At 37.1% G+C, this 26,387-nt stretch overlaps 1 protein-coding gene across 1 annotated transcript; it reads right to left on the bottom strand.

Annotated features, from left to right (window-relative positions):
* Nucleotides 1-941: 941 nt before the first annotated feature.
* On the bottom strand, nt 942-26,152 carry LOC149434855 (fucolectin-6-like). Its single transcript, XM_089663306.1, has 4 exons — nt 26,112-26,152; nt 23,380-23,492; nt 8,945-9,227; nt 942-1,399 (listed from the first exon to the last, which is right to left on the bottom strand). Exons 1-4 carry the CDS (start codon nt 26,150-26,152, stop codon nt 1,240-1,242), a joined length of 597 nt encoding a protein of 198 aa, XP_089519432.1. The 3' UTR covers nt 942-1,239.
* Nucleotides 26,153-26,387: the final 235 nt, after the last annotated feature.

Genomic DNA, 26,387 nt, shown 5'->3' with positions numbered 1-26,387 from the left:
GGAGGGATGTCCGGGTTGGTAAAACAGGCAGAAGGCTGGAGGGATGAGCGGGTTGGTAACACAGGCAGGAGGCTGGAGGGATGAGCGGGTTGGTAACACAAGCAGAAGGCTGGAGGGATGAGCGGGTTGGTAACACAGGCAGAAGGCTGGAGGGATGAGCGGGTTGGTAACACAGGCAGGAGGCTGGAGGGATGAGCGGGTTGGTAACACAGGCAGGAGGCTGGAGGGATGAGCGGGTTGGTAACACAGGCAGAAGGCTGGAGGGATGAGCGGGTTGGTAACACAAGCAGAAGGCTGGAGGGATGAGCGGGTTGGTAACACAGGCAGAAGGCTGGAGGGATGAGCGGGTTGGTAACACAGGCAAGAGGCTGGAGGGATGAGCGGTTTGGTAACACAGGCAGGAGGCTGGAGGGATGAGCGGGTTGGTAACACAAGCAGAAGGCTGGAGGGATGAGCGGGTTGGTAACACAGGCAAGAGGCTGGAGGGATGAGCGGTTTGGTAACACAGGCAGGAGGCTGGAGGGATGAGTGGGTTGGTAACACAAGCAGAAGGCTGGAGGGATGAGCGGGTTGGTAACACAAGCAGGAGGCTGGAGGGATGAGCGGGTTGGTAACACAGGCAAGAGGCTGGAGGGATGAGTGGTTTGGTAACATAGGCAGGAGGCTGGAGGGATGAGCGGGTTGGTAACACAGGCAGGAGGCTGGAGGGATGAGCGGGTTGGTAACACAGGCAGGAGGCTGGAGGGATGAGCGGGTTGGTAACACAGGCAGAAGGCTGGAGGGATAAGCGGGTTGGTAACACAAGCAGAAGGCTGGAGGAGTTTCAGGGCTGGTACCACAGGTGGGTGCCTGGGGACACCACTTTGTAATTTTGTCAAATTTGAGCAGTTTGGTACTTTTTTTGTAAGGATTTCATGGCTCGTAAGCTGGGACAGACCATGTGATTAGTAAAAGTACTTTTTTTTTTTTTTTTTTACACGGGACTCACAAATATCACACATTTTTCTAATTAGATTAATTTGGGGAAATATGTGAATCCTGGGTGAAAGTTGTGTGGAATTTTGTAGAAAAAGATTTACAGACAGACACCTAAGTTTAGCTAATTTAAAATGAAAAAATATAGACTGGGGAGCTAATGTGAATCAAGACTATGAGGTGTCCGGTGGGAGATGCCTTCCTCCAGCCAGAGGAAGATTTGATGATGAACTTTAAGATTCCTTTTGCCATGTGGTTTGAGGCTTAACAGCAGCAGCTAGGCAGGGGGTCACCGTAGACCGCCACCTCGCAGAGGTGCAGGTAATCTTTTCGCCCCACAATCACCACGCTGACGTACCGACCCTCCATCCCATTACAGCAGAAAGATGACGTAGGATCAGTAATTTGGGTGACTGTGCCGCACCTGTGGGGGACAGACAAGGACCGACATGATCATACAGGAGGTGGTACTTGTTTACCAATAGGCGATTTATAAAATGGGGCCATAGAACACATCCACACATAGAACAACATTGATCTCCAGGATTACTATGAATTGTTAGGAACTTCTTCAGTGCATAGTTAAAATGGCCAGAAATACGTTGTGTTACCTACAAGGCAAAACCATGCTAAATCCAGGGGTGTATTTACCACAAGGCAAACAAGACATTTGCCTAGGGCGGCATTTCTCAGGGGGGGGCAGCACTGCCCCTCAGAAGAAGGGACACACTCAGCATGGGGACCTGGTGGGTTCCAAGAGAGGCTGCGGGTTTCATGACGGTGTATGCACAGCCTCACTCTCAGAGCTGTGAAGGTGAGTGTCTTTCTCGCTCTTGCCATGGGGGATGGTGGCTGGTGTATGGGGGGCAGTGGTAATGGAAGGCTTTCTCGGATGGGAGGCAGGGGTGTTGCTGGTCAATGTCAGGCTCTCTCTGTAGGGGGCACCGATTTTTGCGTTGCCTAGGGCAGCACAAAATCTAAATACACCACTGGGTACAACCAGTCCTCCTTCACGGGGCCCAGGCAGATGGGTAAATAGGATGTGGGCAGGGAGGGTGATTGGCATGGCAGGGCAGCAATTATTGGAACCGCTCCCCTGTATGGCTCTCTCTGCAGCAGCTGAAAGCTGACTTCTTCTCCTCTCCCTCCCGCTGGATTTCAGCTGATGCAGAGAGAGCCAGTATTGTGCCCTCCTGATCCCAGTATTGTGCCCTCCTGATCCCAGTATTGTGCCCTCCTGATCCCAGTATTGTGCCCTCCTGACCCCCCCTGTACTGTGCCCTCCTGCCCCCCCCCCCCTGTACTGTGCCCTCCTGATCCCAGTATTGTGCCCTCCTGACTCCCCCTGTACTGTGCCCTCCTGATCCCAGTATTGTACCCTCCTGACTCCCCTGTACTGTGCCCTCCTGATCCCAGTATTGTGCCCTCCTGACCCCCCCTGTACTGTGCCCTCCTGATCCCAGTATTGTGCCCTCCTGACCCCCCCTGTACTGTGCCCTCCTGCCCGCCCCCCCCTGTACTGTGCCCTCCTGATCCCAGTATTGTGCCCTCCTGACTCCCCCTGTACTGTGCCCTACTGATCCCAGTATTGTGCCCTCCTGACCCCCCTGTACTGTGCCCTCCTGACTCCCCCTGTATTGTGCCCTCCTGACCTCCCCTTTACTGTGCCCTCCTGATCCCAGTATTGTGCCCTCCTGACCCCCCCTGTACTGTGCCCTCCTGATCCCAGTATTGTGCCCTCCTGATCCCAGTATTGTGCCCTCCTGACTCCCCCCGTACTATGCCCTTCTGACCCCCCCTGTGCTGTGCCCTCCTAGTCCCCCTGTGCCCTCCTGACTCCCCCTGTACTGTGCCCTCCTGACTCCTACTGCACTGTGCTCTCCTGATCCCTGTACTGTGCCCTCCTGACTACCCCTGTATTGTGCCCTCCTGTCTCCCTCTGTACTGTGCCCTCCTTATCCCAGTACTGTGCCCTCCTGATCCCCCTGTACTGTGCCCTCCTGATCCCCCTGTACTGTGCCCTCCTGATCCCCCCTGTACTGTGCTCTCCTGACTCCCCCTGTACTGTGCTCTCCTGACTCCCCCTGTACTGTGCCCTCCTGGCTATCCCTGTATTGTGCCCTCCTGATCCCAGTATTGTGTCCTTTGTGTTGATTAGTTTATTTATGTCATGTTTTCTAATTGCTTGTAATAAATTTTATTGAAAGTACTAATACATGCAATTTTAATTCTATCAACTATATGTTTAATCCTTGAGAGTAGGTGCATAAATTGGGGCAGGCTGGTAGGGATCCCAATGCATTACTTTGCCCAGGGGCCCATGATGCTAGTAAGGTGGCCCTGGGTAAACCCTCTTTCCTTTGATGCCTGTCCCCTCCGTTTCTTTGGTCTCTACTTTTTTCTCCTCCTGTTTTTCTTGTTTCCCTCTCCTGCTTCTCATTTTTACTCTATAGATTTTGCATATTTGGATTTTTGGGGGACTGCTGAGGCAGTCTATCTTCGGGGTGCCTTCTTTTTATCTTCTTTGTTAGTGCCAAAAAAAACCAAACATTTTTTGTAAGAGCAATGCCCAGAACTATCATCAATTACAGGATTTCTGAGAAAACTGATATTTAGTAGTACAGTGCGCCCCTAAAGAGCTGCTGGTGGACTTCAGGTAAAGCACACACAGCCAGGCACTCGGCATTTTCTTCACTCTTCCACTGGCTTGAAGAAACAGTCTAAGGGTTTCTTTTTTAGGGTTTTATTGGGAACTTTGATGAGGTGGGGGGGGGGTGAGCACGGGATACCCTAAAAGCTGGACAACTTGAGGACTCCTTAGCTATATTACTGAACTGAGGACAAAGAATGTCCCACAGAATATCCATACTGACCGTGACTATGGCTTCTCCCAGAGACCAAAAAGCTACATGCAGTCATTGACTTTACAGCACTGGAGCTATTTACTCACACAGCCGCGGGATCACTGGTTGCCTCCTTCCAATATCAACCAGGTTCTTTTAAGGTTCTTCTAAGTGAAGGAGATGCAGGGACACACCACCATAGGACAACTTCCACCTGGTGAGCTTCTCCAGGTCCAAAATGACTCAAGTTTGCGACTAGGCCCCCCCCAGCTAAGGCTTAGCTGGGACCTCGGGGTCTTCCTAGTGGCAACTCTAGCATTCCTGCCCCAGGGGCAGAGTCCTTGCACAGGGTTCTCCTTCAGCAGGGTCTTCCTGGTGGCACCTCTAGCACTCCTGCCCCAAGGGCAGAGTCCTTACACAGGGTTCTCCTCCAGCGGAGTCTTCCTAGTGGCAACTCTAGCATTCCTGCCCCAGGGGCAGAGTCCTTGCACAGGGTTCTCCTTCAGCAGGGTCTTCCTAGTGGCACCTCTAGCACTCCTGCCCCAAGGGCAGAGTCCTTACACAGGGTTCTCCTCCAGCGGAGTCTTCCTAGTGGCACCTCTAGCACTCCTGCCCCAGGGGCAGAGTCCTTGCACAGGGTTCTCCTCCAGCAGGGTCTTCTTAGCAGTGCCCGCAAGGTCCCTCTGCCCCCAGGGGCAGAGTCCTTGCACAGGGTTCTACTCCAGCAGGGTCTTCCTAGTGGCACATCTAGCACTCCTGCCCCAGGGGCAGAGTCCTTGCACGGGGTTCTCCTCCAGCAGGGTCTTCCTAGTGGCAACACGGGCACTCCTGCCCCAGGGGCAGAGTCCTTGCATGGGGTTCTCCTCCAGCAGGGAGTTCCTAATGGCACCTCTAGCACTCCTGCCCCAGGGGCAGAGTCCTTGCACGGGGTTCTCCTCCAGCAGGGTCTTCCTAGCGGCACCTCTAGCACTCCTGCCCCAGGGGCAGACCTCTCGCACAGGGTTCTCCTCCAGTAGGACTGGACCCAGGAGCTCTAGTACTGCTGCCTCAGGCCTCAGACTATTTATGGGCTCTCCAACCACCTACTGGGCACACCTCCCCAGGGATTGGCTGCTGTTTAATAAATATACAATCTGCCCACTCTGTTCTTTCTCCCTCTAGGATCCTCTAGAAGACAGAGGGAAGCTTGTGAGACAATAAGCAGGCCTGAACAATCAACTCCCTGCTCCACTGATTACAGAGAAGCCACCTAAATTTACTGAATAACCTGCACTACACTAGGGGGTGCTACAGTAGGCTCTGCTGTTCCTCAAGCTTTTCAGTAATGACTGGCTACCTGGAGGAAGTGCCTAGAGTTATGCCCCTCCCCCCCAAACAAACACATGTGTCCTTGGGGTGTCTGTCAAAACTATATGTCCCATGGTTCATAGACATTGTAGTCTTAGCAGTGGCATCACTAGGATTGTTTTCACCTGGTGTGGTAAAACATGGTTTCACCCCCCCCCCCCCAAACTGGCCCCTGTAAATGATGCGGTAGGTGGCAGTGGTTGGTACCGACGCTCTGATCTGTGCGCTTTCACGGATGGGGGTGACACCATCTCAGTCAGATTAGGTCACCTCATTAGGTCCGCCTACCTGACAGGGCAGCCCACCGAATTGCAAAAGTTACCATTTTAAAAAATTATTTTTCCAAATTATTCTTTTTTATTTAATAAAAAAAAAGTGATTTTTTGCAAACAGTTATTTATATATATATATATATATATATATATATATATTAATGTTGAAATGCATTGTTTATACATTACAAAACTTATGAAAAATATTTTTAAACATATATATATTTTTTAAATATATTTTTCAGATTTTTTTTAGCATATAAAAAAGTAATTTTAACATATATTTTACATATATTGGTAAATGCATTCCAAAAATGTACATGTATTTTTAAAGACTCACAGTATATTTGAAAATGCATTTTTAAGAATATTTTTCACATATTTTGTAATATATAAAAAAAGTATTTCAACATACAGAATATCTATCTATCTATCTATCTATCTATCTATCTATCTATCTATCTATCTATCTATTATCTATCTATCTATCTATCTATCTATCTATCTATCTATCTATCTATCTATCTATTATCTATCTATCTATCTATTATCTATCTATCTATCTATCTATCTATCTATCTATCTATCTATCTATCTATCTATCATCTATTATCTATTATCTATCAATCTATCTATCTATCTATCTATCTATTATCTATCTATCTATCTATTATCTATCTATCTATCTATCTATCTATCTATCTATCTATCTATTATCTATCTATCTATCTATCTATCTATCTATCTATCTATTATCTATCTATCTATCTATTATCTATCTATCTATTATCTATCTATCTATTATCTATCTATCTATCTATCTATCTATCTATCTATCTATCTATCTATCTATCTATCTATTATCTATCTATCTATTATCTATCTATCTATTATCTATCTATCTATCTATTATCTATCTATCTATCTATCTATCTATCTATCTATCTATCTATCTATCTATTATCTATTATCTATCAATCGATCTATCTATCTATCTATCTATTATCTATCTATCTATCTATCTATCTATCTATCTATCTATCTATCTATCTATCTATTATCTATCTATCTATCTATCTATCTATCTATCTATCTATCTATCAATCTATCTATCTATTATCTATCTATCTATCTATCTATTATCTATCTCTCTATCTAATATCTATCTATCTATCCATCCATCCATCCATCCATCCATCTATCTATCTATTATCTATCTATTATCTATCTATCTATCTATCCATCCATCCATCCATCCATCCATCTATCTATCTATCATCTATCTATCTATCTATCTATCTATCTATCTATCTATTATCTATCTATCTCTTCTATCTTTTTAAATATATTGAATACGGCCAAATTTGTAGTATTGCAAATATGTGTAAAAAAAATAAATAAATATAAATATATATATATATATACATACACATACACACTGCATGTTGAAATGTGTTTTTTATATACAGTGAAGGAAATGTGTATTTGCTCCCTGGCTCATGTTGAATGTTCGCCCCTCACAAAGAAATTATCAGTCTAAAAATTGAATGTTCGGTGTAACACTGAGAGACAGAATAGCAACAACAAATTCAGCAGAAATGCGTCTAACCAATGATGCGCTGATTCGAATGTTCCTGAGGGAAATAGGTATTCCATCCCCTATCATTCAGCAGCATTTCTGGCTCCCAGGTGTCTTTCACACAGGTAACAAGCTGAGATTAGAAGCAGTCTCTTAAAGGGAGAGATGCTAATCTCATTTTCTTACCTGTATAAAAGACACCTGTCCACAGGAGCAATCAAACCATCAGATTCCAAACCCTCCACCACGGCAAAGACCAAAGAGCTGTCCAGGGATGTCAGGAACAGGATCGAAGACCTACACAAGGCTGGACTGGGCTACCAAACTATGGCCAAGCAGCTTGGTGAGAAGGTGACAACAGTCGGTGCAATCATTCGCAAATGGAAGAAACACAAAGCAACTGTCAGTCTCCCTAGGACCGGTGCCCCGTGCAAGATCTCCCCTCGTGGAGTGTCAATGATCATGACAACAGTGAGGCATCATCCCAGAACTACGAGTGAGGATCTTGTCAATCATCTCCGGCCAGCTGGGACCGCAGTCACCAAGAGAACAATGGGTAACACACTACGCCGACGAGGATTGAAATCCCGCAGTGCCCGCAAGGTCCCTCTGCTCAAGAGAGCACATGTCCAGGCCCGTCTGAAGTTTGCCACTGAACATCTGAATGAGGCAGAGCAGGACTGGTTGAAAGTGTCGTGGTCAGATGAGACGACCAACATGGAGCTCTTTGGCATCAACTCAACTCGCCGCGTTTGGAGGAGGAGGAGGACGAGGAATGCTGCCTATGACCCCAAGAACACCATCCCAACTGTCAAACATGGTGATGGAAATATGCTGCTTTGGGGGTGTTTTTCTGCTAAGGGGACAGGACAACTGCACCGCATCAAGGGGACCATGGACGGGGCAACGGAGCGGCAAATCTTGGGCGAGAACCTTCTCCCCTCAGCCAGGGCATTGAAAATGAATGGCGGGTGGCTGTTCCAGCATGACAAGGAGCCAAAACACGCGGCCAAGGCAACAAAGCAGCGGCTGGAGAAGAAGCACGTTAAGCTCCTGGAGTGGCCTAGCCAGTCTCCAGACCTTCATCCGGCTGACAATATCTCTGTGGAGGGAGCTGAAAGTTGGAGTTGCCAAACGTCAGCCGCCAAACCTTCATGATTTGGAGAGGATCTGCCAAGAGGAGTGGGCCAAAATCCCTCGTGAGATGTGTGCAAAGCTGGTGGCCAACTCCAGGTAACGTCTGACCTCTGGGATTGCCAACAAGGGATTTGCCACCAAGCACTAAGCCCTGTTTTGTGAAGGGGATCAAATCCTTATTTCTCTCATGAACATGCAGATCCGTCATCATTTGTTAGACGCATTTCTGCTGAATTTGTTGTTGCTATTCTGTCTCTCAGTGTTACAATACACCGAACATTCGATTTTTAGACCGATCATTTCTTTGTGAGGGGCGAACATTGAACATCAGCCGGGGAGCAAATACGCATTTCCTTCACTGAGATATACTATATATATATATATATAATTTTTCTTTTTTTAAATATATTGAATACGGCTAAATTTGTAGTATTTCAAATATATGTCAATATATTTGGGAAGAATATTTTTAAAATATATTTAAAATATATTTTTCTTCCATGTGGGTTGTGCCTGTACTGTAGGGGTTAGATCTAGGAGGACAGGTCCCACAGCATCTTCTCCCCAGTGCTCTAAGGCCCTGACGTCATCATGCTCTGCCTTGGCTGTGAAGACACCAAGGGACAGTCCACACCCAGAGCATGGTGGAGCACCTTGTGCCAGAAAGCAGGTCAACTGCAGGTCCGATGCAGCTGTGAATCAATTCTGAATGATCTCAGAAGCATCTCAAACACAAACCCAAAGCCCGTTGACGTGGGCCCTCACCGTGTCCTGGCCCCGGGGGTACTCACACTGGGTTCTTATTGTCTGGAAAATTTCCAACTCGGACCTGGACACCCAACATCCGCTCCATAGCGCCATCCGACCGGCCGGTGATCACAACGTTGTGCACTCTGTACTTCTGTTTCAGGTCAAGCTGCCACCAGGATTCGCTGTCCGCGTTGGTGTGGGTGCAGAAGCCGTGGTACCAGTTGGTATCATTCACACTATCGATGGCCTTGTAGGCGTAACCTATGGGATCGAACTGTAAATCCGAACTCTGCGAGGCGGTCCCAGTCCTGGCGACATTACAGGCTGAAGAGAGAAAACACAAAACACACTCAGTAGTCATACTTTGAGGGGTCCATCTATAAAAAGTCGTCTGATCGAACGTGACCAACGTCCACACAGCAAACGTACACATGGGCCAGCACGCCGTGGATCTCCAAAGAGGGTCCAAAGAGGCTTTTATTGCAGAGAAAATCACAGAAAATAGTGCAACGTTTCAGCGCCACGCAGGACCCCTTCATCAGGCGTGATCACATCCCCGACGAAGGGTCCTGCGTGGCTCTGCAACGTTCCACTATTTTCTGCGATATTTTCTTTGCAATAAAAACCTCCTTGGACCCCATTTGGAGATCCAGGGTGTGCTGGCCCATGTGTACATTTGCCTCCGGCGCTTCAAGTCCCACGCGAAAGTGAAATATATTTCCAATATATTTAGTAAAAAAAATGATATATGTGACATATATTTACAATATACGCTACTATATGTTAACATGTATTCTGAAAAAAATTGAAATTGAAATTTAGGCCAAAATGTATTTTTTTGCTAAAAAAAAAAAATCACAATACGTGTATATTAAATTGGTTTACGTGAAAAAAAGCAATATTTTTGACTTCTTGCTATTAAACATGTCCAGTAAAAAAAGTTAAAGAAAAAATTATCAAATTTCGTCATAAATGTAGGCCAAAATGTGTTTTGCACCATGTCTTTGCTAAATAAAAAATCCCAATACGTGTAAATTAAATTGGTTTACGTGAAAAAAAGCAATATTTTTGACTTTTTGCTATTAAACATGTCCAGTAAAAAAATTTAAAAATCAAATTGCATAATAAATTTAGGCCAAAATGTATTCTTTTCCATGTCTTTGCTAAAAAAAAAAATACCAATACCTGTAAATAAATTGGTTTATGTGAAAGTTATAGCGTTTACAAATGGCGGTATACATACTGTAATTTTTTTTTTTGCTATTAAACATGTCCAGTAAAAAAATGTAAAGAAAAAAATATCAAATTTCGTCATAAATGTAGGCCAAAACGTATTTTGCGCCATGTCTTTGCTAAATAAAAAATCCCAATACGTGTAAATTAAATCAGTTTATGTGAAAAAAAGTAATATTTTTTACTTTTTGCTATTAAACATGTCCAGTAAAAAAAATTTTAAGAAAAAAATATCAAATTTCGTCATAAATGTAGGCCAAAATGTATTTTGCGCCATTTCTTTGCTAAATAAAAAATCCCAATACGTGTAAATTAAATTGGTTTACATGAAAAAAGCTATATTTTTGACTTTTTGCTATTAAACATGTCCAGTAAAAAAATTTAAAAATCAAATTTCATAATAAATTTTGGCCAAAATGTATTCTTTTCCATGTCTTTGCTAAAAAAAAAAATCCCAACTTCTGTAAATGAATTGGTTTACGTGTTTCGTGTTTAAGTTATAGTGTTTTTTTTTTTTTGCTATTAAACATGTCCAGTAAAAAAATTTTAAGAAAAAATTACCAAATTTCAGCATAAATGTAGACCAAAATGTATTTTGCTCCATGTCTTTGCTAAATATAAAATCCCAATATGTGTAAATTAAATTGGTTTACGTAAAAAAAAGCATTATTTTTGACTTTTTGCTATTAAACATGTCCAGTAAAAAAATTTATAGAAAAAATTATCAAATTTCGTCATAAATGTACGCCAAAATGTATTTTGTGCCATGTCTTTGCTAAATAAAAAATCCCAATACGTGTAAATTAAATTGGTTTACGTGAAAGTTATAGCGTGTACAAATGGCGGTATAGATACAGAATTTTTTTTCTTCACCAATTGAGGTTTCTTTGGTGGTATTTGATCGCCTGTGCAGTTTCTTATTTTTTGCGCTATAAGCAAAAGAAGACCGACAATTTTTTCTCAAAATTTTGGACTTTTTGCTATAAAACATGTCCAGTTAAAAAAATTTTAAAAATCAAATTTCATCATAAATTTGTGCTGGCGCATGTGTACGTTTGCCTACGGCGCTTCCAGTCCCACATGGAAGAGAAATATATTTCCAATATATTTAGTAAAAAAAAAATGATATATGTGACATATATTTACAATAGATCGACCTACGCTACTATATGTTAACATGTATTCTAAAAAATTTTAATTTAAATTTCGGCCAAAATGTATTCTGCTCCGTGCCTTTGCTTAAAAAAAAAATCCCAATACGTGTAAATTAAATTGGTTTACGTGAAAGTTATAGCGTGTACAAATGGCGGGATATATACTGGAATTTTTATTTTTTCTCCACAAATTGAGCTTTTTTTTGGTGGTATTTGACCGCCTGTGTGTTTTTATTTTATTTTATTTTTTTACCGTGTAAATTCATTGGTTTATGTGACAGTTATAGTATAATTTTTTTTAATTTTTTTCCCACGAATTGAGCTTTTTTTTTTTTATTTTTTGCGCTTTAAGCAAAAAAAGACCGACAATTTTGAGAAAAAAAACTATATTTTGGACTCTTTGCTATAAAACATTTCCAGAAAAAAAAATTTAAAAAATTTAAATTTCATCATATATTTAGGGCAAAATGTATTTTGCTCCGTGTTTTTGCTAAAAAAAAAAATCCCAGTATATGTAAATTAATTGGCTAACGGGAAAGTTATAGAGTGTACAAATGGTGGGATATATACTGAATTTATTTTTTTATTTTTTCCCATGAATTCAGCTTTTTTTGGTGGTATATGATCACCTGTGCATTTTTTTTTTATTTTTTGCGCTTTAAGCAAAAAAAGACCGACAATTTTGAGAAAAAAAAACAATATTTTGGACTTTTTGCTATTAAACATGTCCAGTAAAAAATGTTTTAAAATCAAGTTTCGTCATAAATTTTGGGTAAAATGTCTTTGATAAAAAAAAAATTCCAATACGTGTAAATGAATTGGTTTACGTGAAAGTTATAGCGTGTTCAAATGGCGGTATATATACTGGATATTTTTTTTTTCTCCAGAAATTGAGCTCTTTATTGGTGGTATTTGATCGCCTGTGTGTTTTTTTTATTCAATTTTTTTTTTTTTAACGTGTAAATTAATTGGTTTATGTGAAAGTTATAGTATAATTTTTTTTATTTTTTCCCACGAATTGAGCTTTTTTTGCGCTATAAGCAAAAAAAGACTGACAATGTTGAGAAAAAAACTATATTTTGGACTCTTTGCTATAAAACATTTCCAGTAAAAAAAAATTAAAAAATCAAATTTCATCATAAATTTAGGCCAAAATGTATTCTGCTCTGTGTTTTTGCTAAAAAAAAAAATCCCAATATGTGTAAATTAATTGGCTTACGTGAAAGTTATAGAGTGTACAAATAGCGGGATATATACTGATTTTATTTTTTAAATTTTTTTTCCCACGAATTGAGCTTTCTTTTGGTGGTATTTGATCACCTGTGCATTTTTTTTTTTAATTTTTTGCGCTATAAGCAAAAAAAGACCGACAATTTTGAGAAAAAAAACAATATTTTGGACTTTTTGCTATTAAATGTGTCCAGTAAAAAATGTTTTAAAATCAAGTTTCGTCATAAATTTTGGGTAAAATGTCTTTAATAAAAAAAAAATCCCAATACGTGTAAATTAATTGGTTTATGAGAAAGTTATAGCGTTTACAAATGGCGGAATATATACTGGGATTTTTTTTTCTACTAGTAATGGCGGCGATCAGCGACTTATAGCAGGACTGCTGTGGGCATTCTGACACTAGGGGGGTGGGGGGGAAGGACTGACTCGGTGACACCAATATAGTGATCAGTGCTATAAAAAAGCACTGACACTGTACTAATGGCACTGGGCAGGAAGGGGTTAAAATCTGGGGAGATCAAAGGGTTAACTGTGTGCTGGGAGTGTTTTACAAGGGGGGCGGGGTCTGTGTGCTTCACTGTAAGCACACTGATTGGGATGGCTGTGCTGTGCAGTGTGCCCGAGCTGACAGGGAGGAAGATTGTTTGTAAACAAAACAGTCCTCCTCCCCGTCAGTGATTGTTGGTAATCACCGGGCGCCGGCGGGTAATTACTGATTGACATCTGCGTCCACGAATGGCAGCACAGGTAGGGCGCGCACGCAGCTCGCTCGCGCCCCCTACCTGGAGATAAAAAATCACGTGTATATATGTGATTTTGCGCAAAGATCTTTTTTCGTTTAATCGCAAAAAATTAAAATAAAACCCAATGGTGATCAACTACCACCGAAATAAAGTTCTATTATTGTGGGAAAATGGTATAAATTTAATTTGGGTACAGTGTTGCATGACTGCGCAATTGACAGTTAAAGTAGCGCAGTGCTGCATTAGTATACATCAGTATACAGGGGTACAAGTACAAATGGTAACGTGCGTCATGAACACAGTGGTGTCCCCATTGCTGGTCCTGTTATGCGGTATAAATGCCTGCAATGGGGACACCACTGTGTTCATGACGCATATATTTGTAAATGCATTCCAAAAATGTAGATTTGTATTTTTAAAGACATGCAGTATATTGAAAATGTATTTTTAAAAATATTTTTCATATATTTGGTAATAAAAACGCATTTTAACATACAGTATATATATATAAAAAAAACTTTTTGTGATGCAATAAATCCCAAATTAAATTCAAAATCCTAAATATACCAAATAATAAAATACATCAAATCAAAATAGTCCAATGTGAAATCCAAAAATATGTCCAAAATACGTCCAAAATAAGTCCAATACAGTGTCCAAATTTCAATATTTTTTTCTCCAATCTGTGAAAATTATTCCTCCAAACAAGTACCTCGAGAAATAAAAATAAACAATCTAGTGCAATTCAATTAATTAAAGAAAATCACCCCGTGAAACTCCACACTTCACTGCAAAAATATTTATCAATTTGTGAAAAAAAAAAAAAAAATATATATATATATATATATATTTAAATTAAATTATACCAATTTTATTTTGTAATGGTGCAAAACCACATCAATCCAAAGTGTACACACTCTGTGATCACTGCTACACAGTGAATACCTTCAACCACCACACAATAGTACCAAATACTATTACCCTCTTCATCAGATGAAGTCAGGAAGTGACGAAATGCGTTAAAGGAGTGACGTCAGGACGCACGTACGCAGACCGGAAGTGTCGCCGCGGCCATTTTTTAGGTTATCAAAACACATGGTGGAGGAAATGTTTGTTTAGCAGACAGAAACCATGGCTGGAGCTGATAATCAGAATTTTAAGTGTGAGTTACTAATAAATGTTATCCCTATGTTTTGAATATTGCTCCTAAGACCATTTATTTCTCTGAGGACCTGGAAAATATTCTTAAAGAAGATCTTTGGAGGATTACTGACCCATAATGTTGGTAGAGCTTTCATAACATGCACAGAGGGTAATAGTATTTGGTACTATTGTGTGGTGGTTGAAGGTATTCACTGTGTAGCAGTGATCACAGAGTGTGTACACTTTGGATTGATGTGTTTTTGCACTATTACAAAATAAGATTGGTATAATTTAATTTAAATATATATATATATTTTTTTTTTTTTTCACAAATTGATAAATATTTTTGCAGTGAAGTGTGGAGTTTCACGGGGTGATTTTCTTTAATTAATTGAATTGCACTAGATTGTTTATTTTTATTTCTCGAGGTACTTGTTTGGAGGAATAATTTTCACAGATTGGAGAAAAAAAAATTGAAATTTGGACACTGTATTGGACTTATTTTGGACGTATTTTGGACATATTTTTGGATTTCACATTGGACTATTTTGATTTGGTGTATTTTATTATTTGGTATATTTAGGATTTTGAATTTAATTTGGGATTTATTGCATCACAAAAAGGTTTTTTATATATTTAACACTTTCTAGGGTGGAAAGTATTAACTTTTTGAGGGTATAAGGAGGATATATATCTAATTAGTATATATATATTTAATTTATTTTGAAATATATTGATTGAATATGGACAAAATTGGAGTATTTCAAATATATGTCAATATATTTGGGAAGAATATTTTTAAAAATATATATGTATTTTTAAAGACACACAGTATATTTTAAAATGTCTTGTTTTAAATATTTTTTCTTATATTTAGTAATATATAAAAACGCATATATATATAATTTATTTATTTTTTAACCATATTGAATACGACCAAAATTATAGTATTTCAAATACATGTCAATATATTTGGGAAGAATATTTTGAAAAATATTTATGTATTTTTAAAGACACACAGTACATTTTAAAATGTAGTGTTTTAACAATTTTTTTATATTTAGTAATATATAAAAATGCATTTTTATATATATATATATATATATATATATATATATATATACTTTTTTTTAAATATATTGAATATGACCAAAATTTTAGTATTTCAAATATACATCAATATATTTGGGAAGAATATTTTTAAAAATATATATGTATTTTTAAAGACATACAATATATTTTAAAATGTTTTGTTTTTTAAATATTTTTTCTTATATTTAGTAATATATAAAAATGCATTTATTTATATATATATATATATATATATATATATATATATATAATTTTTTTTTTTTAAATATATTGACTACGACCAAAATTGTAGTGTTTCAAATATATGTCAATATATTTGGGAAGAATATTTCTTAAAATATATGTGTATTTTTAAAGACACACAGTATATTTTAAAATGTCTTGTTTTAAATATTTTTTCTTATATTTAGTAATATATAAAAACGCATTTATATATATATATATAATTTTTTTTTAAATATATTGAATATAACCAAAATTGTAGTATTTCAAATATTCAAATATATGTCAATATATTTAGGAAGAATATTTTAAAAAATATATATGTATTTTTAAAGACACACAGTATATTTTAAAATGTCTTGTTTTAAATATTTTTTCTTATATTTAGTAATATATAAAAACGCATATATATATATATAATTTATTTATTTTTTAACCGTATTGAATACGACCAAAATTATAGTATTTCAAATATATGTCAATATATTTGGGAAGAATATTTTGAAAAATATTTATGTATTTTTAAAGACACACAGTACATTTTAAAATGTATTGTTTTAACAATTTTTTTTATATTTAGTAATATATAAAAACGCATTTTTTATATATATATATATATATATATAATTTTTTTTTTAAATATATTGAATACTTATATTTAGTAATATATAAAAACACATTTATTTCTATGTATGTGTATATATATATATATATATAATTTTTTTTTTTTTAAATATATTGAATACGACCAAAATTGTGGTATTTCAAATATATGTCAATATATTTGGGAAGAATATTTAAAAAAAAAATGTATTTTAAAGACATACAGTATATTTTAAAATGTTTTGTTTTTTAAATATTTTTTCTTATATTTAGTAATATATAAAAACGCATATATATATAATTTATTTATTTTTTAACCATATTGAATACGACCAAAATTATAGTATTTCAAATATATGTCAATATATTTGGGAAGAATATTTTGAAAAATATTTATGTATTTTTAAAGACACACAGTACATTTTAAAATGTATTGTTTTAACAATTTTTTTTATATTTAGTAATATATAAAAACACATTTTTATATATATATATATATATATATATATATATATATATAATTTTTTTTTAAATATATTGAATATAACCAAAATTATAGTAATATAATTTATAATTTATAAGTATTTAAAATATAGTATTTCAAATATACAGTGGGGATCGAAAGTTTGGGCACCCCAGCTAAAAATTTGTATTAATGTGCATAAAGAAGCCAAGGAAAGATGGAAAAATCTCCAAAAGGCATCAAATTACAGATTAGACATTCTTATAATATGTCAACAAAAGTTAGATTTTATTTCCATCATTTACACTTTCAAAATAACAGAAAACAAAAAAATGGCGTCTGCAAAAGTTTGGGCACCCTGCAGAATTTATAGCCAGCACTGCCCCCTTTGCAAAGCTGAGACCTGCCAGTGTCATGGATTGTTCTCAATCATCGTCTGGGAAGACCAGGTGATGTCAATCTCAAAGGTTTTAAATGCCCAGACTCATCTGACCTTGCCCCAACAATCAGCACCATGGGTTCTTCTAAGCAGTTGTATAGAAAACTGAAACTGAAAATAGTTGACGCTCACAAAGCTGGAGAAGGCTATAAGAAGATAGCAAAGCGTTTTCAGATGTCAATATCCTCTGTTCGGAATGTAATTAAGAAATGGCAGTCATCAGGAACAGTGGAAGTTAAAGCAAGATCTGGAAGACCAAGAAAAATATCAGACAGAACAGCTCGCAGGATTGTGAGAAAAACAATTCAAAACCCAGGTTTGACTGCACGATCCCTCCAGAAAGATCTGGCAGACACTGGAGTTGTGGTCACTATTCCACTATAAAGAGATACTTGTACAAATATGGTCTTCATGGAAGAGTCATCAGAAGAAAACCTCTTCTACGTCCTCACCACAAAAATCATCGTTTGAACTTTGCAAATGAACTTATAGACAAGCCTGATGCATTTTGGAAACAAGTTCTGTGGACCGATGAGGTTAAAATTGAACTTTTTGGCCGGAATGAGCAAAGGTACGTTTGGAGAAGAAGGGGCACAGAATTTAATGAAAAGAACCTCTGTCCAACTGTGAAGCATGGGGTTGGATCAATCATGCTTTGGGGTTGTGTTGCAGCCAGTGGCACAGGGAACATCTCACGAGTAGAAGGAAAAATGGATTCAATAAAATTTCAGCAAATTTTGGATGGTAACTTGATGCCATCTGTGAAAAAGCTGAAGTTAAAGAGAGGATGGCTTCTACAAATGGATAATGATCCTAAACACACCTCGAAATCCATGGGGGATTACATCAAGAGGCGTAAACTGAAGGTTTTGCCATGGCCTTCACAATCTCCTGACCTCAACATCATTGAAAATCTATGGATAGACCTTAAAAGAGCCGTGCGTGACAGACAGCCCAGAAATCTCAAAGAACTGGAAGACTTTTGTAAGGAAGAATGGGCAAAGATACCTCAAACAAGAATTGAAAGACTCTTGGCTGGCTACAAAAAGCGTTTACAAGCTGTGATACTTGCCAAAGGGGGCAGTACAAGATATTAACTCTGCAGGGGGCCCAAACTTTTGCAGACGCCATTTTTTTGTTTTCTGTTATTTTGAAAGTGTAAATGATGGAAATAAAATCTAACTTTTGTTGACATATTATAAGAATGTCTAATCTGTAATTTGATGCCTTTTGGAGATTTTTCCATCTTTCCTTGGCTTCTTTATGCACATTAATACAAATTTTTAGCTGGGGTGCCCAAACTTTCCATCCCCACTGTAGGTCAATATATTTAGGAAGAATATTTAAAAAAATATATATGTATTTTTAAAGACACACAGTATATTTTAAAATGTTTTGTTTTTTAAATATTTTTTCTTATATTTAGTAATATAGAAAAATGCATTTATATATATATATAATTTTTTTTTTTTTTTTAAATATATTGAATACGACCAAAATTGTAGTATTTCAAATATATGTCAATATATTTGGGAAGAATATTTTTAAAAATATATATGTATTTTTAAAGACATACAATATATTTTAAAATGTTTTGTTTTTTAAATATTTTTTCTTATATTTAGTAATATATAAAGACACATATATATATATATATATATATATATATGATTTTTTTTTTAAATATATTGAATACGACCAAAATTGTAGTATTTCAAATATGTGTCAATGTATTTGGGAAGAATTTTTTTTCAATATATTTCAAATATATTTTTCTGTGGGATACTATATACCAGAATCCCTTTTTTATTGGAATATATATATATATATTTTTACATTCATTTTTTTTTCGTATGATCTTGTCGGTAAGGATGGCGCCACCTGGTGTATGTATTAGAGTTCATTCATTTGTGTTTTCACGCGGTCGTTATTAGAACTAAAAAAATTTATAAATTTAATTTCTATTAGTTATTTTAAAAAAGTTGTTTCGCTAAAGTCGTTCCATTCATTTAGTTTTGTTTCATTTATTCGTTTTTGACTTTGACTCGAATTTTCCGAATTCGGTCAACTTGAAATAGGTGATTAAAATTCAACGGAATCAAAAAAGTATCAAATTGAAACTTATTCTATTCAAATTTGAACGTCAGAAGATGGTTATATTCCTTTTATTTTATTCTATTTTATTCACTTATATTCTATTTTATTTTATTCTACTTTATTTTCTATTCTATTCTATCCTGTTTTTTTCTATTCTATTCTTTTCCTAATTTGAAATTCAGAAGGAGGCTATATTCTATTTTATTCTATTCTCTCCTTTTCTATTCTATTTTATTCTATTCTGTTCTGTTTAACTCTGTTCTTTTCTATTCTAGTCTATTATTTTCTGTTCTATTCTATTTTTATTCTATTCTTTAATTTTCTATTCTGTTCTGTTTTATTCTATTCTTTTTGAAATTCAAATTTCAGAAGGCAGCTATATATTATTTTAGTCTATTCACTTCTGTTCTATTCTATGTTATTCTATTCTGTCCTGTTTAAGTTTATTCTTTTGTATTCTAGTCTTTCTATTCTTTTATTTTCTATTCTGTTTTATTCTATTCTATTCTTTTCTAAATTTGAATTTCAGAAGGCGGCTATATTCAATTTTATTCTGTTCTCTCCTTTTCTATTCTATTTTATTCTATTCTGTTCTGTTTAACTATATTCTTTTCTATTCTATTCTTTTCTCATCTTTTCTTTTCTATTCTATTCTATTTTACTCTATTCTATTTTATGTTCTATTCTATGTTATTCTGTTCTGTTTAACTTTATTCTTTTCTATTCTAGTCTATTATTTTCTATTCTTTTATTTTCTATTCTTTTATTCTATTTTATTCCATTCTTTTCTAAATTAGAATTTCAAAAGGTGGCTAAACTCTATTTTATTATATTCTCTCCTTTTCTATTCTATTCTATTTTATTATATTCTGTTCTGTTTAACTCTATTCTTTTCTACTCTAGTTTATCATTTTCTGTTCTATTCTATTTTTATTCTATTCTTTAATTTTCTATTCTATTCTTTTCGGTTTTATTCTATTCTTTTTGAAATTCAAATTTCAGAAGGCGGCTATATACTATTTTATTATATTAACTTCTGTTCTATTCTATGTTATTCTATTCTGTCCTGTTTAAGTTTATTCTCTTCTATTCTAGTCTATTACTTTCTATTCTTTTATTTTATATTCTGTTTTATTTTATTCTATTTTTTTTTAATTTAAATTTCAGAAGGCGGCTACAGTCATGGCCGAAATTGTTGGCACCCTTGATATTTTTCCTGAAAATCAAGTATTTCACACAAAAAAGGTATTGCATTAACACATGTTTTGCTATACACATGTTTATTCCCTTTGTATGTATTGGAACAAATATAAAACAGAGGCAGAAAAGCAAATATGACATAATGTCACACAAAACCCCAAAAATGGGCTGGACAAAAGTATTGGCACCCTTAACTTAATATTTGGTTGCACACCCTTTGGAAAACATAACTGAAATCAGTCGCTTCCTATAACCATCAATAAGCTTCTGACACCTCTCACCCGGAATTTTGGACCACTCTTCCTTTGCAAACAGCTCCAGGTCTCTCTTATTGGAAGGACACCTTTTCCCAACAGCAATTTTAAGATCTCTCCACAGGTGTTCAATGGGATTTAGATCTGGGCTCATTGCTGGCCACTTCAGAACTCTCCAGCGCTTCTTTGCCATCCATTTCTGAGTGCTTTTTGACGTATGTTTGGGGTCATTGTCCTGCTGGAAGACCCAGGATCTTGGACGCAAACCCAGCTTTCTGACACTGGGCCCTACAGTGCGACCCAAAATCCTTTGGTAATCCTCAGATTTCATGATGCCTTGCACACAGTCAAGGCACCCAGTGCCAGAGGCAGCAAAACAACCCCAAAACATCATTGAACCTCCACCATATTTTACCGTAGGTACTGTGTTTTGTTCTTTGTAGGCCTCATTCCGTTTTCGGTAAACAGTAGAATGATGTGCTTTACCGAAAAGCTCTATCTTGGTCTCATCTGTCCACAAGACGTTTTCCCAGAAGGCTTTTGGCTTACTCAAGTACATTTTGGCAAACTGTAGTCTTGCTTTTTTATGTCTCTGTGTCAGCAGTGGGGTCCTCCTGGGTCTCCTGCCATAGCGTTTCATTTCATTTAAATGTCGACGGATAGTTCGCGCTGACACTGATGCTCCCTGAGCCTGCAGGACAGCTTGAATGTCTTTGGAACATGTTTGGGGCTGCTTATCCACCATCCGGACTATTCTGCGTTGCAATCTTTCATCAATTTTCCTCATCCGTCCACGACCAGGGAGATTAGCTACAGTGCCATGGGTTGCAAACTTCTTGATAATGTTGCGCACTGTGGACAAAGGCAAATCTAGTTCTCTGGAGATGGACTTGTAACCTTGAGATTGTTGATATTTTGCCACAATTTTGGTTCTCAGGTCCTCAGACAGTTCTCGTCTCCTCTTTCTGTTGTCCATGCTTAGTGTGGCACAGACAGACACACAATGCAAAGGTTAAGTGAACGTCTCTCCTTTTTATCTGCTTTCAGGTGTGATTTCTATATTGCCCACACCTGTTACTTGCCCCAGGTGAGTTTACAGGAGCATCACATGCTTGTAACATTCTTATTTATCCGCAGTTGTGAAAGGGTGCCAATACTTTTGTCCAGCCCATTTTTGGAGGTTTGTGTGACATTATGTCGAATTTGCTTTCTTTCCTCCCTTTTTTTGTTTTGTCCCAATACACACAAAGGGAATAAACATGTGTATAGCAAAACATGTGTTAATGCAATACGTTTCGTGAGAAATACATGATTTCCTGGAGAAATATCAAGGGTGCCAACAATTTCGGCCATGACTGTATATTCTATTTTATTCTATTCTTCCTTTTCTATTCTATTTTATTCTATTCTGTTTAACTCTATTCTTTTCTATTCTAGTCTGTTATTTTCTATACTGTTAACGTTCATTCTATTCTTTTATTGTCTATTCTGTTCTGTTTTATTCTATTCTATTCTTTTTAAAATTCAAATTTCAGAAGCTATATACTATTTTTATTCTATTACTTCTGTTCTATTCTATGTTATTCTATTCTGTTCTGTTTAACTTTATTCTTTTCTATTCTAGTCTATTATTTTCTATTCTTTTATTTTCTATTTTATTCTGTTCTGTTTTACTCTGTTCTTTTCAATTCTAGTCTATTATTTTCTGTTCTATTCTATTTTCATTCTATTTTTTTAATTTCCTATTCTATTCTGTTTTATTCTACTCTATTCTTTTTGAAATTTGAATTTCAGAAGTCTGCTATATTCTATTTTATTCTATTCTTTCCTTTTCTATTCTATTTTATTCTGTTCTGTTTAACTCTACTCTTTTCTATTCTAGTCTACTATTTTCTATACTGTTCAATTTTATTCTATTCTTTTCTATTCTATTCATTTTGAAATTCAAATTTCAGAAGGCGGCCATATACTATTTTATTCTATTCACTTCTGTTCTATTCTATGTTATTCTATTCTGTTCTGTTTAACTTTACTATTTTCTATTCTAGTCTATTATGTTCTTTTCTATTCCTTTATTTTCTATGTTATACTATTCTTGTTTTTGAATTTGATTTTGTTTTCAAATTCGAATCGACTTGTTTTGTACGTCAGATTCGTTTAAATTCATTATTATTGTAATTCGGAGAAATCGGATGCATCTGAATCTCTGAACGATGAAAAAGTTGTACGGATTTTAATTCGGAACGAACTGAACTGCACGTGTGTGTGTGGCAGTACACAGGGATTCTGGTTCACATTTTACCCGATTTTCATCAGAAATCTCTCAAATACTCGGAGGAGTTCATTGTATGCAAGATCTCCCACTCGGAGAAAGTATTCAGACCCTCCTCCTCCTGAGAAAGTATTCAGACCCTCCTCCTCCTGAGAAAGTATTCAGACCCCTCCTCCTCCTGAGAAAGTTATCAGACCCCTCCTCCTCCTGAGAAAGTTATCAGACCCCTCCTCCTCCTGAGAAAGTATTCAGACCCTCCTCCTCCTGAGAAAGTATTCAGACCCTCCTCCTGCAGTCTTTATTACCTCTTGTACCTTCGTATTATTCTTACCTCCAGGTGGGGGGGTGCAACGCTGAGCCAGACCCAACGACCCCAGCATGAGCAAAGCCACCAGAGTCTTCATTCTGGAGGAGACAACACGATACAGAAAGTCACATACCAAACTGGAAATACAGAAATATATTCGTCTACATTGAACCGACCAATAGGGTAATCGAACATCCCCGACCAAATATGGCCACGGCCTTGACATCCACGCCCATATATGGTCATGGCCTTGACATCCCCACCCAAATATGGCCATGGCCTTCACATCCCCGCCCAAATATGGTCATGGCCTTGACATCACTGCCCATATATGGTCATGGCCTTGACATCCCCACCCAAATATGGCCACAGCCTCGACATCACTACTGAAATATGGCCATGACCTTGACATCCACGCCCAAATATGGTCATGGCCTTGACATCCATGCCCAAATATGGTCATGACTTTGACATCCACGCCCAAATATGGTCATGGCCTTGACATCCACGCCCAAATATGGTCACGGCCTTGACATCACTGCCCAAATATGGCCATGACCTTGACATCAGTGCTCAAATATGGCCATGGCCTTGACATCAGTGCCCAAATATGGCCATGGCCTTGACATCCCCACCCAAATATGGCCATGGCCTTGACATCCCCGCCCAAATATGGCCATGGCCTTGACATCAGTGCCCATATATGGCCATGGTCTTGACATCACTGCCCAAATATGGTCATGGCCTTGACATCACTGCCCATATATGGCCATGACCTTGACATCCCCACCCAAATATGGCCACAGCCTTGACATCAGTGCCCAAATATGGCCATGACCTTGACATCCCCGCCCAAATATAGCCACGGCCTTGACATCAGTGCAGTATCAAGGTCAGTTAGTGGTAGGATAAAAAAAAACACGCAAATTGCGCACTATTGTTTCTGGGCCGTACTACGGGTACAAACAACAACTAACATACACATGTGTGGTATCGCTGCGATCGTCAGGAGAAGGAGAAATTATTTTGGGTGGTTTTTTGGTGGTAGGTTATGGTAGTAGCAAGAAATATGCAGCTAAATTTAAAAAAATGTTTTTGTTTTTTTTTTTATTAAATTAGTATCAGTGTCAGTATAAAAAAAAAAAAAGCAAACTGCGCACTATTGTTTCTGGGCCGTACTATGGGTAGTAGCAAGAAATATACAGCTAAATTTAAAAAAAATGTTTTTGCTTGTTTTTTTTAAATTAGTATCAGTGTCAGTTAGTGGCAGGATAAAAAAATAAAAAGCAAATTGCGCACTATTGTTTCTGGGCCGTTCTACGGGTACAAACAACAACTAACATACACGTGTGGTATCTCTGCGATCGTCAGGAGCAGGAGAAATTATTTTGGGTGGTTCTTTGGTGGTAGGTTATGGTAATGAAGAATTATACAGCTATATTAAAAAAAAAATGTTTGTTTTTTTCTAAATTAGTATCAGTGTCAGTTAGTGGCAGGATAGAAAAAAAAAAAAGAAAAAAAAAGAAAAATGCGCACTATTGTTTCTGGGCCATACTAGACATACACATATGTGGTATCTCTGTGATCACCAGGAGCTGGAAAAATTATTTTGGGTGGTTCTTTGGTGGTACATGATGGTAGTAGCAAGAAATATACAGGTAAATTTAAAAAAAATGTTTTTTTTTAAATTAAATTAGTATCAGTGTCAGTTAGTGGCAGGATAAAAAAAATAAAAAGCAAATTGCGCACTATTGTTTCTGGGCCGTTCTACGGGTACAAACAACAACTAACATGCACATATGTGGTATCTCTGCGATCGTCAGGAGCAGGAGAAATTATTTTGGGTGGTTTTTTGGTGGTACGTGATGGTAGTAGCAAGAAATATACAGCTACATTTAAAAAAATGTTTTTTTTTATTAAATTAGTATCAGTGTCAGTTAGTGGCAGGATAAAAAAAATAAAAAGCAAATTGCGCACTATTGTTTCTGGGCCGTACTACGGGTACAAACAACAACTAACATGCACATGTGTGGTATCTCTGCGATCGTCAGGAGCAGGAGAAATTATTTTGGATGGTTCTTTGGTGGTAGGTTATGATAATGAAGAAATATACAGCTATATTAAAAAAAAAAACGTTTGTTTTTTTTCTAAATTAGTATCAGTGTCAGGTAGTGGCAGGATAGAAAAAAAAAAAGCAAAAAAAAGCAAAATGCGCACTATTGTTTCTGGGCCATACTAGACATACACATATGTGGTATCTCTGTGATCGCCAGGAGCTGGAGAAATTATGTTGGGTGGTTTTTTGGTGGTACGTGATGGTAGTAGCAAGAAATATACAGCTACATTTAAAAAAATGTTTTTTTTTATTAAATTAGTATCAGTGTCAGTTAGTGGCAGGATAAAAAAAATAAAAAGCAAATTGCGCACTATTGTTTCTGGGCCGTTCTACGGGAACAAACAACAACTAACATGCACATGTGTGGTATCTCTGCGATCGTCAGGAGCAGGAGAAATTATTTTAGGTGGTTCTTTGGTGGTACGTGATGGTAGTAGCAAGAAATATACAGCTAAATTTTAAAAAATGGCTTTTTTTTTACTATTTTGGGCCAGTTTATTGGTAATAAAAAAAAAAAACCAGGACCAGGTTTTACAATAAATCGCCTTTACTACACTATGAGGAGGTCCTCTATCTCTTTACCTCTGTGAGGGAGATTTTTTCAGAATATCTTTGGAAACCTCTGGTGCGGTCTGTATACCAGCCGGAAGTGACGTATCGTGGAAGCTCCACGCAACGCATTTCGTCAGCTACATCTGACATCATCAAGGGTCCCCTGTTGCTGGAGTGGTCCATATATCCAAGTCAGCCAATATGGGAAGATAAGATCTATTTACAGTATTTCAAGTGTTTATGACCTTCTTTGAGATAAGAGGACATGTATGTTACCAAAAGGGGTCCCCTGATGACGTCAGATGTTGCTGGAGAGGTCTATATATTCAAGTCAGCTAATATGGGAAGATGAGATCTATTTACA

Source organism: Staurois parvus, unplaced genomic scaffold (genome assembly GCF_062004578.1).
Source record: "Staurois parvus isolate SC_StPar_1 unplaced genomic scaffold, SC_StPar_1.0 ptg001651l, whole genome shotgun sequence".
NCBI lineage: Eukaryota > Metazoa > Chordata > Amphibia > Anura > Ranidae > Staurois > Staurois parvus.
Note: the sequence above shows the minus strand (reverse complement) of the source record. Positions and strands in the feature narration are given on the sequence as shown.